This window comes from Pezoporus occidentalis, unplaced genomic scaffold (genome assembly GCF_034315485.1).
Source record: "Pezoporus occidentalis ecotype Australia unplaced genomic scaffold, CSIRO_AGI_Poc_V1 ctg3, whole genome shotgun sequence".
Taxonomy (NCBI): domain Eukaryota; kingdom Metazoa; phylum Chordata; class Aves; order Psittaciformes; family Psittacidae; genus Pezoporus; species Pezoporus occidentalis.
In genome coordinates, this window is record NW_026914940.1 from 19782805 (window position 1) to 19801136 (window position 18332).

General features: G+C 41.8%; 1 protein-coding gene across 1 annotated transcript in view; it reads left to right on the top strand.

The window, feature by feature from the left end:
• The first annotated feature begins 684 nt into the window (after positions 1-684).
• Positions 685-18332, top strand: part of UBR5 (ubiquitin protein ligase E3 component n-recognin 5) — an 86699-nt gene continuing 69051 nt past the window's right edge. The window contains exon 1 of the mRNA XM_062627273.1: positions 685-1047. Within this exon, the coding sequence (XP_062483257.1) occupies positions 986-1047 (62 nt within the window). The 5' untranslated portion in view covers positions 685-985. The remainder of the gene's footprint in view (positions 1048-18332) is intronic.

Here is an 18332-nt window from a genome sequence, read left to right on the forward strand (position 1 = left end):
GACTGCGCGCGTTCTTCGCCGAGTTACAAATCGACGAGCCGACTTTGGAACGCAGTCGACCAAGGACAATGGGTCTGAACCACATCTGCGGCTGCCCGTACACCAGGAGGGGGAAGCCCAGCTGCAACCCCGCACCGGAGATTTCCGGGACGGCCTCGTGCACCCGCTCCACTTCCACCCCGAAACCATTCTGACAGGCCGAGGGGCCGCTCACAACAGGGGCTAGCGAGCCGGAGCACACGCCACTCAGGGGAACGGCCTGACCGAGCACACCGGCGCGGCAAGGAGCTACAAGAACAGCCCGGACGCCGCAGCCGGGTCGCGCTGCCCGCGGCGCGGAGGGTCCGTGCCTCAGACCCGCCCCAGCCTGTCCCCACCCCCCGGCCGAGGGGAAGCGGCACCACCCGCCCCCGCCCCGCCGCGGGTGCGCGTCCGGGAGGAGGGGGAAACCCCGTCCTGCGCCTCAGGGATCCGCTCGCGCGCCGCCCCACCCGCTGGGGAGCTGCTCTTGAGGGCACGTGGTCATTTTACGCCGCTCGCGCATGACGTCACCGCGCTCCGCCGGGCCTCCCCAGCCAATCTGCGGCGCGCTTAGTGAGGGGGCGCAGCGTGGTGGCGTGCTCGCCAGTCAGCGAGCGGCTTGCACGGCGGCAGCGCGCTGCCGCCCCGCCCTCCCCGTCGCGGCGCACGGAGGGAGGGAGGGGAGGAAGGGAGAAGCGCCCGCTGGAGCCAAGATGGCGGCGCGTGCGTGAGCGCGGTGAGGGCTGAGCCTCCTCCCGGCGCCGTTGCGGCGGGCTCCTTCCTCCTTGCGCTCCGCACCGCGGCGGGTGAGCCCCAGGACTCCGCCAGCGGCCACAAGCGGCCCCAGGGGAGGGACAGAGGCAGAGCGCCCCATCCCCCGCCACCCCCCCGCCCCCATTGTGTGCCCGGCCCCCGCCCGCCCGCCTCCCTCCGCCGGGGGGGGTGGGCAGCGGCGGCGCGGAACATGACCTCGATCCACTTCGTGGTGCACCCGCTGCCGGGCACCGAGGACCAGCTCAATGACCGGTGAGGGGCAGGCCGTGCGGCGGGGAAAGGAGGGGAGGGGCCGGCCTGGCGGGGCTCGGCCCCCTGTGGGTGAGGGGAGGGGCCGGTGGCGGCCGGCCGGATCGCGGCGTGGCGGGGGCACCTCGGGGGAGCGGGCACCGCCGACCGCGGAGGACGCACCGGCACCTCCCCTCCCCAGCGCCGTGCTGCCGTCCTACAGCCACGCCGCAGGGCCCCGGTTCCTTCCTCTCGTAGGAGCGGAGCGGGCCGCGCCGTACACACCCGGCCTCTCCGGGCGGCCGCCGCTGTAAACTTTGCCCCGGCAAGGCGTGGGGGTGGGCGGCCGTGACCTTCGCCGCGGGCCTGTCGCCCCCTTGGCGGCCTCGGCGGTAATCCGGCCTGCTGGGGGATCCCGGAGTCTGCCTGGGGAAGTGCGCTTCAGAGGATGCTTGGCCCAGCACGATGAGGAGGGAGCGAGTGTGGCTGTGTCCATATTAATCAGAGATGGAGCAAGGCAGACAATGCAGATGGGGGGATCGTGGTGTGTGTGAGCGAATGATGGCAGCAAGGATAAAGGAAACGTACGCTGGGGATGTTAAAGGCGCTCGTCCCCCCAGTGTTCTGTGCGTTTCTCTCACACGTACCTCTTTTAAAATAAGAAAAGAAGCCCAGTCTCCAGATTACTGGTTGTGTGTGCCTTGGCTGGGGTGGGAATGACAGCTAGAACAGAAGCACAGCCTGCTTGGAAACTGTGCAGCTAACTTCTGTGTTGGATTGGGGGACAGAAATTGCAGGCTGGGGAGAAACCTGAATGGTTGGGAGAAAATAAATCCATGCACCGAATTTTCTTCACTGCTTGATGTGTATTTGACAGCATTCTGTGTGGCTGTCAAATATTTCTTGTATAGCAGTTACTACTGGTATGCGTTACAGCTTGTACATTTTCCTTGTATCCTTTTATACAGAAATTCTTAAGAAGTGTGACTGCTAATCTTTAATTTTTTATAAATTTGTGTGTGAATAAATTGAGATCTTTATTCATCACTGGGTAGAAGCATACTCTTTTTGCACTGTAGAAAAATGTTATTTAATTTTTATAAATAGTTTTTTAATATTTATGAACCTTAAAGTATGGGCTCTTGGTTATATTCTTTTGGTTTTGATCTTGCCAAGTTTCATAGTAGGTCAGGGTCCACCTCATTTCACTCTTGTTTGTAGTTAGGTCACTTTTCCTAGACCAGTCTTTGCTGAGATGCCCCTGTTAAAACACATCTGAGGTTTGAGAGCTTATGATGAGGAAAATAGGTTATTGTAAAGATAAAATCTCTGCCGAGCTACATCCATCATCCATGTCCTTAAACAGGGAAGAGAAATTTCTAGTGATAAAATAGGTTTAAGTCCTGAAGTGTGTTAATGTGGAGTGTATTTTTTTTTCCTTAACCCGATAATACATTTTACAGGATCCTGTTTCTAGTAGACCTACCCATTCCTAGGGGGTTGATTGGCTTTCTCCACAGTAATACATTCGTATTTGACGCGCATCATCTTCCTTTAGCGTGACAAACTGAGAGGTGATGCTGTACTAGGAGTTTTTCTGCCTCTTTGGGCTGTTTTGATTTAGGGTAAGAGCTGGACTTTGAACTTGAAAGGACCCCAATGTGTTTTTTTTTTCTTTCTTTCCAGTTTTTAAAATCTTGTTTGAATGTTGGTAGGCCCTTAGAGAACATTTAATGTGTAATTATCACACTTTACACAGAGTGAGAGAGCTCATCTGTTTTTTCTTTAATGTCACCTGTTTTGTTGAGTTATTGATGTTAAATATGATGCCACTTCAGTCTTCATAACACTTCCTTTTCTTTTTTAATTTTTTTCCTTCTTACCACAGCAGCAGCTCTCACAACTTCTATTTGATACAGGAAGCTTCATAATGTGGTAATTAATATATGGAGAAAGCTGCAGAAGTGCTATTAAGCAGTGACTGATTTTGAAAAATCAGGTGGCTCCTTGATCTGAGCTGCAAGTCATGAATTTCCACTTCATAAATATAATTTTAGTAGAAGTGCAATAGCTGTGTATCAGAACTTGCAATGCAGTGAAATCAGAATGATTCATTAGTAGGGTTCAGGCACACACGTGTTGGAAATGCCAGTTCAATTTTATCAGTAGCATTGCTGTCAATATAGATCAGGATCTAGATAGCTTAATACATTCTCATGTATGTGCTCATAGAACTAAGGATCTTGGAACATCTCATGTCTCCATGATTTTTCTTCTTCTCTCTCACGTTTTATAGACTTTTTTGAGTCTGTGCTGCAGATACTGGTCAGTAGCCCAAGTGAGGATTTTTCTGTCTGCATCCTGGGTGATAATTGTTTCTCAGAATGTGATTTTGGGACCATAATTCTGCATTGTATGCTTTCACTTGTGGTGTATATTGAACATGATTAATTGTGTTGTTTTCAGTAATGGATTTGTGTTCTGCATCTAAGGAATAATCACATTTTAAACCACAAGGGGTTTAACGCTGCAGTGCCTGTGTGTTCAGGATACATGGCAGTTTTGAATTTTTATAATAAAATACTTGAAGCATTATGCTTAATCATCAGCAGAGATGTGTGAAGGGGTGAAGTGTGTTTGGAAAGCATCCTTCTCCTGAAGTATTGCTCTGCTTTAGGCTCCAGAATGTGAGGAAGTAGGGTTGATTTTATTTTTTTTTTTTTCCAGTTTGGTCTAGTTTGTGTCTCTGTGTTTTACAGTTTTTATTAGATTTTTCTGTGCAATTTGTTGTCCCTCTTATTCATGCAGCAACGTGGAGAATGGTAAAACACCTGGAAAAAGAAGGGAAAAGTAACTGTAGTTCCACAAATAATTAGGAAAACTCCTGAGCATGCCTACTCATCATCTGAAAGTACTTCTTAACTACTGCTTTTGGAAACACTAGCTAGTATTGTACCTTGATAGTAGTTATTAGACCTCTCTCAAGTAAGTTGAAACAGTGTAGGCTTGTTCGTGGTATTCACTCAAATGTCTGGAAGGTAGTTGTGCTGAAGAAATCTCGTAGAGAATAGGGTTATATTTAGTTTTGCAGTTGCATTAAGATTCACTTTTTTAAATGGATAGTAGGCTAAACTTCTGTTTAGGATGAACTGAGGTAGTTAAACTTGTTCTGGTAAGTTTATTTAGGAAGATAGGTAACTTGGAATTTCCCCCAGCAATTGGTTCTCTGCAAACTGAGTATGAGAAATTTAACTTGAGAAAAATTGTATAGGGCTTGCAGTTTGAGAAACAGCTCCATAAAGTATTGGGTTGTAAATAATTAATGGCTTTAATCTTTGAAAAAGTGATCCATAGTTTCAGTTGCAGTGGGTATTAGATATATTTTGTGGTTATCCACCTGTTCCATGTATGTTTCAGGGTTGGAGACTTTGTGCTTTGGGAAAGAAGTTTGTCAGAGTTTCATAGATAAGTCAATCTTAGTAAATTCTTCTTAGTGTATTTCTTAATTTTACGTTGGGTTAGGAAGTGGGTGTAACCGAGACAGGTACCTTTTCTTGGCTATTATGAGACCTCACAGGAGCAGTTTAACTTGCTACTTTGCGGAATGAGGAGTCTTTCACTGTGCATGAACTAACCTTCAGGGACAGGATTTGTCTCAAGGCTTTGCCTTTGCTTTTGCTTTACACTAAGAAAATTCTAGTCAGCTAAGTCATTCAAGTCCTAGCATAGGGTAAGGTGTTGTTTTTGAAGTGGTCATTGATGCAATGTTAATATGTTTTTTTTCTCTTCTCCTGAAGATGAGATGTAATGAAGTTGGTTAAATAGAGGGTATTCTGAATTTGAGTGTTAAGAAGTGGCAAGTAATAAGTTTTCCTGCGGTAAGTTCTTTGAAACAAATAATGTGACTGAGAAAAGATCGTTTGAAGCTACAGTGAGTATTTGTGGACAGTCAGCATTACGGGAAGAAGGCATTATCTCGCTCTTGTACAAGTTTGTTTTTTCTTGATCATATATTCAGTGCCTTTCTCTATTATTCAAATATTACTTATTTTAAGCCATGCCTGAACTGAAAGTGTGCTTTACCTTGCCCGCATTGTTTACACCCTCTGATAATCAATTTCCATGGAAAAAATACCTAGCAAGTGCATACTGAGCCTGCGCCTGTGTATCACGTAGTTTATGTACATGAAAACATCATTTCAAGGTAATAGGGAAGTGATCAGTGGATATGCATGCTGCTGCTCTGTCAGATTTTCTTAACACCTCCTGCCCTGCTTTGCATTTGCTGATGAGCAAATGTATTAAAAATCCCAAGCAGATGTTGCTGGAAGGAGCTGGTGTAGGGTGTGGTGTGATTCTGTTCAGGGAGCCACATGTCTGTGGGAGTCATGCATGGAGAGGGAAAGAGAGCTCCTGATGAGCAAGTGTTTGTTTAGCCCTAAACTCCCCCTTCTGTGGTCACAGGCGCGCTGGGAGAGTACCTGTCCTCTTTGTGGACAGGAAGTTGAGGGAAAGAAGGAATTGACTGAATTGTTCTTAAATAGAAACCTCGCAAGTTGTGAGCAGATAATACAGTACTTTTTTTAGCTCCAGTGATTTTATTTTGGTACACTTTAAACCGTTTCCTAATCTACTTTAGCAAAAGTGAAGTTAGCCTGCCTCTAACAGGAATAGATGGTTTAATTACAGGAGAACCATTGCTGATGGAGTACTTTAATTCTCTGGCTTACAGTTGCTTGATGAGACTTCAGTAATGTAGAAGTGTTGACTTTGTTTTTATGATTTATTTCTTGAAAGCATAGCAAAATTTAAATTTACTTCTTTTAGAAGAAAGTGAGGGAATGGCATGACTATCATAGAATCATAGAATAGTTAGGGTTGGAAAGGACCTTAAGATCATCTAGTTCCAGCCCCTGCTATCATGGCATTATTATTATCATCACACTCTTAGTTAGAAACACTTTTTTGAAAAGAAAATATTTTAGCTGCATCAAAAGGTTTGCGCCACCAGTGTGGTTATACAGTGTTACAGGATTCATACACTGAGCATCAGTGCATTAAGGTTTGATCTTATTTCACTGTTGTCATTTAAGGATGATGATTTGGGAAGTTAAGCATCAGAACTTACACATAAGCACCATTTCATATCTGGTTGAATGTGAAAGGTTACACAGGCCAGAAGTCTGGGCCTTTTTGGACTTTGCTCTGCCAGGGTTGTCTTTTGGTTACAGTTGTTTGCTAAGCTCTAGATACTGCTTTTAGAGAATGTGTAGGTAATTGTCTGTGAATATTCTTGCTGAAACTTTCCTGAGATGTTGCAGTTAAAAGTAATTGCTCTCTTCTGAAGGGGGAAGGTTTCTTTTCCCCACTTCTTACCTTGCACTAACTTTTAAGTGTCTGATCCCACAGTAAACTGACTTAATTTGCTAAAATGATACTTCACTTTATCAGGGCTAGTTTTATAAATAAATACACTGGGAAGTTGAACTGGTGGGTGACCATCAGAATAGCTGGATAAAAAAGGGAGGGTTTCGAAAAGTGCTGCAGGAGAAAGAGTTGGGAGTGAAGAATAGAGAAGAGGAAGCAGGTTTGAGTTCCTTCCATTTTGAAAGCAGCAAGTTTATTTTGGCTACTGTAATGTGAAACTGTTCCTGTGAATGTGATCTGGACAGAGAGTAGTTGTGACTTGTCACAAGGAATTTAGTAAAACAGTAATTGGGGCACAAATGTTGCCTCTTTTTTCCTCCTCAAATTATCTATGAGGCTTGAGCATATTTCTTGTTAGACTAATGATAAAGCAAGATTAATGGAGTATCACATTAATAACCGTGCTTTAAGCATGGCAGTGCAAGTCAGAGCTGTCAGAAAACAATGCTTTTAATTCTAAGAACAGTAAGGTTCAGTGACGTTTATGTGCTAATTCTTGGTAAAAGTTAAAATCTATAATCAATAGCATTCTTCTGAGTTAATTTTGATGTAGCATGTATTTATTAAATGTTCTAGTTGCCATATAGGATACTTCTGTAAAATGATGTGTGTCAAAAATTTGTAATTAAGCCGTAAAATAGGTAAAAAGGACATGGCACTTTTTCCCCCCTTAAACTATCTAAAGTTTAAGTAAATAACTGTTCAGTACACAGTTATATTTAAGTGAAAAATTACTTAACACTTGCAGGAAAACAACCAAGGATGTACCATGGCACGCTCTGCAGTGTGTTGTAGCTGCCCTTTTACAGTTATGGCAGAGTTAATTGTTCCTGGCTTAACTGAAATAGATGGTGGTATATATTTGAAAATCAGATAAAGGAGCAGGGGTTTCGAGGTAGGTTTTACTGCAGTGATTACACTAGATTTCAATGTAGCTTTTATTGTAGTGGTTATGCTAACAGCAATTAGGTAGTTAAATTTGCAAGATTCTCCCTTTCAAAGCTGCTGTTTTCTCTTTCCCTGCATCAGCTCAACAGCCACTTACCAGAAGAAAGCCATATGCAAAAACTACTTCTTTTCAGTTGCATAAACATTTTTTTTTAAGCTTGAATTCAGTGAAGTCCAGGACAGATTTGGCTCTTAGTAACAACTTCACATAGAAGACTGCAATAGTTGGCATTTGTATATGCTCCAGAGAAAGCATGGGGACAAAGCTTAGTTGTAGTGGCTAGAGGATTTTAAACTGGGAGGAACAAGTGGGAGGAAAAAAATACTGAAATAAGTGTGCAAATGTAGTTTTCAAGGTGTACGTGTATTTTGTCCGAGCTATAAACCTGTCAGCTTAAGTGAGGATGGTCACAGTTCAAGTTAGTCCACTACAGCAACGATTATTCAGGTTTCAGATCTTAATTTTTAACTCTTTCTTGCATAGAGCTGTTTTGACAATAAACTCTGTGCTCTACTTTTTGGAGTCTTTCTGTGCTTAAAAACCCTTCAGTCAACCAGCACTGCTGCTTTTTTTTTTACCCTTCCCCTCCAAGCAAAATGAACTATTTTGTTTCAGTTTAAAGAGCTTTTTGTTACATTTCTGAGAGAAAATGCACCATCACACTGGTACAAAGGTATGAAATTTGCCTATTCTAAACACTGCAAATATACTGTAAAACTGAGTAGAAAGGCATAAGCTGGGTGCACTGGTCATCTGTGTTTATGTAAAGCTGCCGGTTTGGTTCCAGTTGACTGATGTATCTCTTGAATTTGCTATCTTTGAAAAATGTTTTCATCTCACAAGGCTCTTGCCAGCACTTGTCAGGCGGAATTTCTCACGGTAAATATGCTTCACCCTGTCTTTCAGCAAATCAGCATGTTTTACAGGCCGGTCCACATTGGTATAGAAAGGTTCTGAATATTGCCACCTTTTTGTAACGCCCCAGCATGATTATTTGTGGCTGTTCTAAAAATGATTTTTAACATAGCATCTTCTGGTTTGCCTCATTGGCTGGTTTTTGCAATCCCAAGCCTGTTGGTGGTGTGCCATAAGATGTCTCTTAGCAATTCCTCAAATTGTTTACATCCACCATGGAGATGAAATGTGTGCTTTCTGCAGTTCTGTTTTGGACAGCTTTTTTTCATTAAACTGGTTACTACCTTTTAGCCAAAAGATGCCCCAAAATAGCTTTGCTCCCTTATGTTTCTGATTTAGTGTTATATGATGATGTTTTATTAAGGAACGCAGGATGAAAAAAGTTTTAAAACATTCACATGACTAGTACTATTTTGGACATGGACTGTGTTGGAACTTCTCACTGTCATTGTCATTTTATTGCCAGCTGTGAGATAAGCTAATGTAATTTGTGACAACGGTAGTGTAACTTAACAGATGAAAGCAATGAAGGCTACTGCAGATTGCAGTGATCTTATGAAATTTGATCTTCAGAAAAAAAAACCCAAACAAAACAATACAAACCCCAAAACATTCTAGGGGGTGTGTTTTTTGTTTGTTTGTGATTCTTGCTTTTTTACTCAAAGTAATCACTGTTGTGAACTGTTGGAATATCTTGAGTAATGGAGGATGGTTGTACATGTGCAGCTGTAGTTTGCCTGTTCATTAGAAAATAGTCCAGACAGAAACTGTGTTCTGTACACAGGGCTTGGCAGTGTTATTTTCTGCCCTCATCTCTAGTTAGGCAGGATGCTAATTTTTGTCCTTTTTTTTTTTTTTTTTTAATGCTGTGTAGAAGTAGTAGTTGGCTAGCTTAAGCTAAGCCTGTGTTAAAGCAGCGTTTAACAAATTTGCTTAATCTTTCATAATGCTTCATTTGCTGGTCTGCATTAGGTTTCCTCTAACTCTTAGGTTTTTCACCTTTGGGATATACAAAGGTAAGTCGAATACAAGGAGATGGATCTTGATTAAGTCTCTCAATTCTCAAAAAGATTATGCTGTCACTATATAGTTTCCAGTATGGAGTCTGGCATTGACTTAATATAGAAAAATGTTTGTGCTACAGCGTTTTTACGAAAAAACCTAACTGGAAAATAAATACCCATGTGAATGCTGTTGGCCGAGAGCTATGGGCCTTACTCTGTTAACAGTCACTTGAAGTCACTGGGTTTGTCTTTTCCTTGAGTAAGGATGGTATCCTTTTATTTTTTTCATTTCACTAATTAATTTTCTTAAATGTGTCTGTCGGTGTTTATTCTTTCATTTATGGTATGAAGTTTTGCTGTTCTCTGTCCAGCCTGACAATGATCAGGGCTGCTTTTTTTTTCTTTTTCTAGTAAACATCAAGAAGTGCTCTTCTAAAGAGGATTTATGGCTTTTAATCCATTCTGTATTGTTTCTCCTTTTAGTATAACTGAGTTACTGTTGTCTGACCTTTAATAAGGATTTCTCTTAGGTTGTTGAAACTCCTTTCTTCGGCTCTAGCCATACTTTGTACATTAGTAACAGAAGTTTTCCTTCTCCTTTTTCTTTTCTCTTTCCTTTATTTTTCTTTTTATTTTTCTTTTTTTTGGCATTATTTACATTAATTTGCTGAGTTTGGCAGAATGTACTTATCTCTAGAACAAGCATTTAAAGGTACTTAATGAAACATTCCAGTGATACGAATCATGTTGTAGGGCAGATCGATGGGGTAGGCAGGATGTAAGCTGGCCAGGCTTGCCATGCTCTTGGTGGGAGGGCATGGGGGGTAACAGGCTGTTTGCTGCAACAGCCACAGCTTGCTTTCTCTTGTGGTGCAGAATCTGTATTTGGCAAGATTGTTACCTAAAATAGTATGGCCATAGGCAAAAAGTGAAGCAGGAGGTACACAGTGTGCTGCTTCATGAGTTCTTGTAGAGGAACCAAAACACTAGTTATGCTGAGGGGGAGCACCTGGAGTTTTGTGGCTGTGGTACATGCAGATGGTAAAGAGAATCTGTTTTCAGCAGTGCAGAGAAGTATTGTGATGAGCTGCACACCTCAACAGCTGAGGTTTCTTTTGGGTTATTTTGCCTGCAGTGTGCATCTGATAAAGTGATTTGGCTGCTTGTTTTTCTGGCATGGTGCTTGCTTTCTGCTCTACTCCGTGTGCCAGGCCTTGTTCTGTTCCTATCTGAATCAAAGATGCAGTGTCTGAAAGGAAGGTTTTTGAAGATGTATGTTTAGTAGAAGACAGTGCGGAGTGTGGAAAGGAGCACCTGATACTTAAAAAGCATTTTTTAACAAGTTTGAAAAAGTGACATGCAGATAATACTGTGATGTTAGAGGTTTTGTTAAAGGCTTTGAGCCTTGGAAATGGAAGAATTGGCAAGTAAAGGACTGGACATGCTAAACGATCTTTCCCTATTGCTAAAAGTAATTCAGCATGTGAATAAGCATGCTGGACTTTCTTGCAAAGCAGTTAGAATTCAGTGTCTTGTTTGTGCTTTGTTTTTAATAAAATCACTTGTATAAAATATACTGTTGCTTTTCTCCAGCCAAGACACAAAGAATTTAATGATGTGACAGTTCCTTCTTCTTAAAATATTTTGATAACCTTTGAATGCTCTAATCAAAGGCCATTTTCCAACTTTACACATAGTGGTAAGAGCTTCCAAAAGCTTAGAGCAAGAATGAAGGGGAAAATGATGCCGAGATTATGATTTGGGTTTCCACAGTACCCTCAGCTGTGACCAGAACCTGGCAATTGGCTTCAGGTTGGTGTGCTGGTACGTACAGAGCCTCCCTGGTGGCTTGCAATTAACTTTTGAAGAAGCTTCCACAATGTGTCAAAATGGAACACAAAAGGGTTTTAAGGTTTTACAATGACTGGATTTTTATTTTCATAGTTTTTTTGTTTGTTGTTTTTTTTTTTTCTTCCCTGGTGGAATTGCTACAGTAATGCTCTGTCAGTAAAATAGGATTCCTCCTCACTCCCTTTTGTCTAAATGTGGTCTTTTAAGTTTCATGTGTTCTAGTCAAACCACTGTACAGCTTCCTAGCTGCATTTTAGTAGTTAGCATTCATGCTGCTCAACATAGTAATACTAGCTTACGCTGTTTTGTGTATTTTTAAAGTATCCTTGAAGACAACCATGGTGTTGCAAATTCCTGTTATCTACATCTTACTCTCATGGAAGGATATACTTACTGAAATGATGGATAGCTAAATAGCTTACAGTTTCCATTGTTTTAAAATTCAGAACTTCCACCCAGCTGAGTTGGTTGGTCCAATTGTTTAGCTTTTAGTGGTTTTCTGGCTGAAGGAATAGCCTTCTGTTAAATGCTAAACAGAAACTTTTTGCAGCTACAAGAACTTTGTGCAGCTGAACAGAATCTGGAAACACAGAATGATGATTTGATGCATTCTATACCAGGGAACAGATTTCTGTCTTGTATTGCCTGAATCTGGGACTCACGTTTTTGGAAGTCTGCTGTCATAGAATAACATCAGATTGAGGCTGACTTATTCTCCTGTGGGGTATTTTTCTTTTTTCCACAGAAATACCACTAGGCATTTAGGTGATCTGTAGCGGTAGGATTTACTACCAGATCCTCTGGATATTGTGTTAAATAACATATGTAGGTGTGCTGTAACAGCTATAAGCTATGTCAGGATAGTGCCATTTGTTCCATCTGTGATTTCTTTGTTTATATTCAGACTTCTCATTGCAACTCTTTTTTTCTCAGACACTTGCCTGGCCCCTTGGTGTAACAGTCTCAGCTCCCAGCCTTTCCTCATTTGAGAGGTGCTCCAGTCCCTTAATCATCTTTGTGGCCTTTTGCTGGACTCTCCAGAACTCTTGAACTGGGGAGCTCAGAACTGGATGCACAACTCCAGGTGTGGCCTCACCAGTGCTGAATAAAGGCAAGCATCACCTCCCTCAGCCTGCTGTCAATGCTTTGCCTTAAGGCAGCCCAGGATACCATTCCCTGTCTTTGCTGCAGGGCAGCTCATGCTAGTTCAACCTGGTGTCCAGCAGGATTCCCAGGTCCTGTTCTTGCAGAGCTGCTTTCTAGCTGAGCAGCCCCCAGCATGTTTTGTCGCATGGGGTTATTCCTCCCCATACTCAGAACTTTTTGCTTCTCCTTGCTGGAAGTCAGAAGATTGCTGTGCTGTGGATGGCAGCATGATCCTCTGGCATGCCAGCCATTCCTCCCAGTTTGGTGGGTGTCTCAGCAGGCTTGCTGAGGGTATGCTCTGCCCGATCATCCAGATGGTTAATGAAAATACTGAACCACAGGACTGGACCTCGTATTGACCCCTGGGGTACACTGCTAGTCATTGGCCTTCAACTAGACTTCATGCTGCTGATCACCACCATCTGGGCCCACATGTTCAGCCAGTTTTCAGCTTATCTCATTGTCTGCTCATGCATTCATACTTCAGGAGCTTCTCTGTGAAGATCTTGCAGGAGACGGTTTCAAAAGCCTTACTGAAGTCCAGGAAGACAATATATACTGCTTTCCGCTCATTCTCCCGCACATTGATATAAAATCTGCCTTGCTTTCTTAAAACTAAAACTGATGATTATCTTCTCTGTATGGTGAAGAAGATGACTAAGTCATTTTACCTGTGTCTGCAGTATGTCTTTAATTCTCAGTATTAGATATTGGTGGGTATCTTATCTTTAACCTTCTGATGTTGTTGCCACTGTCCTATCTTTGCCATTTTTTCTTGCCCTGGTTTAACCTTGTTGTGGGCTGTCTTATACCTAACTTTAGATGTAGGTCATTATCTATACGAGTGTTGTTATATCATGAAATAATAATGGTCTGCTGTAAGGGAATTTACTTCCTGCAGTTATTGTATTACCTGAAGATTTTTCAGTGGTATTGCAGAAAATTGTTTTCAGGAGATTACTTTGTTTGATGTTTGCCATATTAGCTTTCTGCTATAGCTTACTGATTCAGCACAGTGTGTTAATATTGTTCAAGAGAGAGCTATTAAATGGTCAGAACCACATCTATCAACCAAACTGACAGTCTTATGAAATAGAAAATAAAATTTGGGAGCCATATTGTGTAATCCCATGTGGGTTAATACCATGCAACATAAGAGTAGCTGTTACAGTCAGACAAGGGTCTGTCTTTTTTTCCTTCCATTTGTGGCAGTGGCCAGTGCTAGATGACAGGAGAAGAGTGTTAAAATAGGGCAAACATACAGTGATGCTTTTCCAGCTTCTAAGAATTTTCAGCTCAGGGATTTCCTGGGCAGTAGGTGTTGGTTTAGTGTGTAATAACCCAATAGTCCTATTTTATATTTCTTGGAATGAGGAGAGGATGTGGTGAAGCCATGGTACATTTGATTACTGACTGAGTGGAGCAGTGACTTTCTTTGTCCTCTTGTTACAGTGACCTGTGTATTACAGTCTTAAGCACATCATCCCAACATCAGAGGCTGTCAATTTGTACCTGTGCGTGGGATTTTTTCTTTTTTTTATTAAAATGTGCATTACTTTATATTTTCTCCAGGAAATCTTACTGTCTGCTTTTGTGTGGTGCTTAAGCATTGTTTTACATGGATGCCCCCCCCTTACTACCCAGAATGACTTAATACTTAAAGCACACTCTAATCTTCTCCTCTTCCCCCGCTGCATTTTCTTCCTACTCACTGGGGGAAAAGAGGTTTATTTCCTCATTTATTCAATTAGGAAAAAGGTGCCTGGTACAGGAACTGTGGAATTCTGCTTTAGAAACTGCTTTCTGATGTTTGACATGGCAGTCGGGGTTGGGGTCCTTTTGTGTGCTGTATTGTGGCATGGAAAAAGCTGGATGTGACTTTGTATCAGTGACAGCGTCCAGTGGCCAAGATATCCTGGGATTGGGAAACAAAGATGTTTTCTTAAGCTTCTCATTGGAGTCCATTTTCTGCATTTCTGAAACTCTGTTTATATACACCAGTAGACGGGCACAGGCATTCATTTCCATGTGATTCAACATAGGCAAGTGTGGTAGGGCTTTGAGCTGGAGGCTGTGCAGTACTGCTCTGCTAAACCTATTCATGGCCACAAAGCTGCTTTCTGGGTCTGGCTCCCTATGCTTGTAGCACTTCAGTGGCTCATCTGAGGGATGGAGATGAAGGTTGTATCAGTTCTTCTGTACTTCTTTCTGCTCTGGTGTGAAAGTCTCTTAAGTTTGTTGACTTACAGACTTCATTGATTATTAAGTTCACTTGGAAAAATGTACCAGGGCTAATAGTTTTAATTTCCCTGCTCAAAGTTGTTCATCATACCAAGCTGGTTGTTTTTTAAATGCACTTTTCCTTTTCCTCTTCTGCAACTCTTACCATCACCATGTAGTGCTGAGGTGAGGAAAGCTCATGTGGTGGGGCCCCTGCCCAATAGTTTTAATTTTAAAGTGTACAAATAACTCTTTAAGGTTATAAAGGAGCAACTTGAGGAAAAATCCAAGAGACTTCTGAATATTCTGTCAGGGACTCTATAGTGTTCGTGGCTGAGTACAGAAAAACTTCCTTCCTTCTGGAGACTTGCAGCATGCAAACACTCAGTTTTACATCTCTGCAGTTAAATCCTTTGTTTGGATTGCTTAACTTCTGTGATTCTTTTACCGTGTGCTCTTCAAAGACCTAGCTGACATTTAGAAATATAGTCTGAAGTTGCAGAGAAAAATGAAAAATAGCTTCCTTTATATTGTTACAGAAATTAATCTCTGAGATGGCAGAAATTGTTTTAATACCTGTGAACAAGTGTGCAAGATGTACTGTCATTTGACCAAAGCTGCAAAATGTCAGATTAGCTATTAGCACCTGTAAATACTGCTTCTGTTCAACAGCGAATAAGTTGTTGATAGGAAAATTATGTAAATCTTGCTGCATGAGATTTCTATTTACAGTTCACTCTGCTTTTCATGTTACTTGCCTGCTTGCAAAGGTCTTGCAGATGTTCACTGCCTATAGATGATGTAGGTATGGGTTTTTTTTCTTTTTTTTTTTTTAATTTGGTTTCCTAATACAGGAGAAGGATGCACATACATTTGTTGAACTATTCTAAAACCTTATAGCAGTAAGAGTTCTGCTTATGTCTTATGTCTTGATTGTGTGTGAGTGGTTTCTGGCATGATGGAAGTACTTGGGCAGGATGGATATTCCTGCAGGATGACTGGCAAGGTAGGACTGCTGCTGCTGGACTGCCACAGGGGACTGAGCATAGGGAAGGTGCTATAGAAGTCTATAATGTCTTAAAAATAAATCTCACGACAGCCTGACAACTTCAGAACAGATTTTTATTCTCACAAATTGGGTAAAACCACAGAATGTAAACTAGAATTTTGCTTTTGTGGGTTTAGGCACCTGTTAAAATAGAGTAAATTTACTTGAAAATGTACCAAAGCCCATTTTTTTTAATAAAATACTTGGTATTTTGAAATAAAGTTTCTCTGTAGCTCTCTTGCACTTCTGAGTTTAACTTGCTTTTATAAAGCAAGATGTGGTAGAGTGATGGGTCCTCAGATAAACTTCTCTGGAAATAGAAATGTTCTTTGAGACAAAGAATATCTTGCAATGAATAAAAGTGTCACTTGTAAAGTTGAGCTCCTGCAGTCCTGAACTGGAGCCCCTTCAGCTGCTTAGTGTGAGCAATTCCCTTCTAGCCTAATCAGTTTGGAGAGGCTAGAAACTGTAGCTGCAAAACTTTAACTCGAAGCAGTCCCGCTTGGCTTGGACAGACAGACTTTTGTTTTCCTCACAACTGTTTCTGGATGAATTTTGGGAAGGATATTTAAAGAATGTGTGTCTCAACACAGGAGCCCTCATCACTAAGCTTTGTGTGTACAAGTGTGGCAAGTTAGTGCATTTCTTCAGAAATCTGTGAGCAAAATACATGTTGCCTCTTTGTCTTTTGAAATGGTTTAATGGCTTTAATGGACATTTTTCAAAGCTTAGCCTGCCCAGGCATTCATATTGGAGATTTGCTTTATCCAGAAAGGTCTCAGTAGATGTGTTGACCTTCCTTATTGCAAGAATTGATTGAATTGTCTCTGGCTGTATCTCTTCAGTTGAAATTACTGAATTGTGCTGTTAAAATTAATGTGATCTTAAATATGCATTTCATGTTTTCCCTTCAGAGGGTTGGTAGTCCAATACCATGCGATTGTGCAAATAGAAAGGCTCAGACTGCCGAAGGAAATGTTTCCAGAGTTTTTATTAGCGCACACATACTCTCCATGCAGAATACACAAATACATCTTTCTGCTTTACTCTGTTTTTCTGCTGGTTTAGTTTTGTGCTTGGTGTTCACATGGACGATGGTGGCAGCAGCAGGCAGGGGGAGGAGTGGGGCTGAAACCAGCAGCTGGGGTGCTGGGGAGCTACACTTTTCACCCAGGGGTGTTCTGCATCAAATTCAAGTTCTCTTGGATCTCCAAGGTTATTAGGCAGTACCTGCTAATTCTGCTATTATAGCAGTTGCATATGAGGTGGTTAACTTGTTTTTCTTTCCTTCCTGTAGGAGAGGTTAGTATCTTCAGCATCATTGCTTGTATCCTTCTCTGCTCCCTCTCCTTAAATGCTCACAGTAGCCTCTTCTCAGTACTGTTAGAGCTCTTGACCCAAGCCTGTTGCAGGTAGACCTACTCTCTTGAGGTTTGTGTTAGTAATAGATGCACTGAGTATGCAAGTCTTAGCAGCTGGGTTTTTTTACAAGTAAAAAAGGATTATGATGAATTTTTTAAATTGAAAAATGTCCATTTTCTGTATGCTCAGGTTTTGTGACACAAAGCTTGGATAAGGAAGCTTTAAATGTTGCTCATAGACTAGTCTACTAACCATCTTCAAGAAAGGGCTACTTTATTTGCTGTTAGCTTTTCACATAGGCAGTGCAATGAACTTAAATGTAGGTTTTCCTATTCTATTATTACTTATGCTTGCCAAGAGGAGAAATGTTAATGGGAAACTGCTCAGGATTCCTATAGGAAATTGTTAGGTGATATAGTTAAGACATGAAACTTAGGGATGTTTAACTTTAACTCATGTATTATGCAGCAGATCCCTGCTTGCTTTATAAAACCAAACCAGTAAGCTGTGGAAGGTATGCCATTTGTCTTCCAGGTTCATTCCACATTCTCCCACATTAGTTCACTCTTCTGGAATACTTTGTGAGGTTTATGTTCTCTCTTTCCCTTTTGTGGGCTGTCTTCACAAACCTTATCTATGTATGTACTCTTGGCCTGTGTGAAGCACTTGTGGCTGGAAACTGGGAGTGTGAAATTGCCGATTGGCAAACCAGCAGCTTGGCTTGGATAGCAAAAGGCGATTCTAAGCATGTTCACTTCCTTCCTGCTCTCCTTTCACTGTAGTCCTTTCCTTTTGTGCTTGAAAGTTATTTCTATCTGTATGACTTACCTTGTTTCTCAAACAGACATGTATCTTTCCCCTTTTTCCCTCAGGACAAGCACTTTAGAGTTAGACAGTTGAGAATGTTAAGGCTTGGTTGTTTGGACTTCAAATCTATATTCTTTCTCATGCTCAGGGCTTGCAAGTACCTGAAGTCTGTTGTCCATAGCAGTCTGTGTGTAGAAACTGAAGTGTTGAAGCAAGTGAAAAGAATGGGTTTAAAGACATGGGTTCAGACAGAAGAAAACAGTGCTGCTGTGCATGTCTCTTAGGTTTGGATAGGTATTGCTGGTTAAGGAGGTGTGTGGAATGCCAAGATGAATATGGTGCCAAAGGTGGGGGTGTTTTTTTTTTTTCTTAATTAGGAAGACCTTGCATTATTTTTACAGGATTCATCTCAGTTTTATAACTTAATAGACTGAATATAGTCTAACTAAAATTGGAAGCTGCTTAGGGGCTTTTCAGGTTTGCTTGTTATCTTTGGGAAGAAAGGAGCTCGAGTTTTACCTGAAACACTTACCTGATATTGCAAGAGTATCCTTGCTGCCTGGATCTTTTCTGAGTGTAT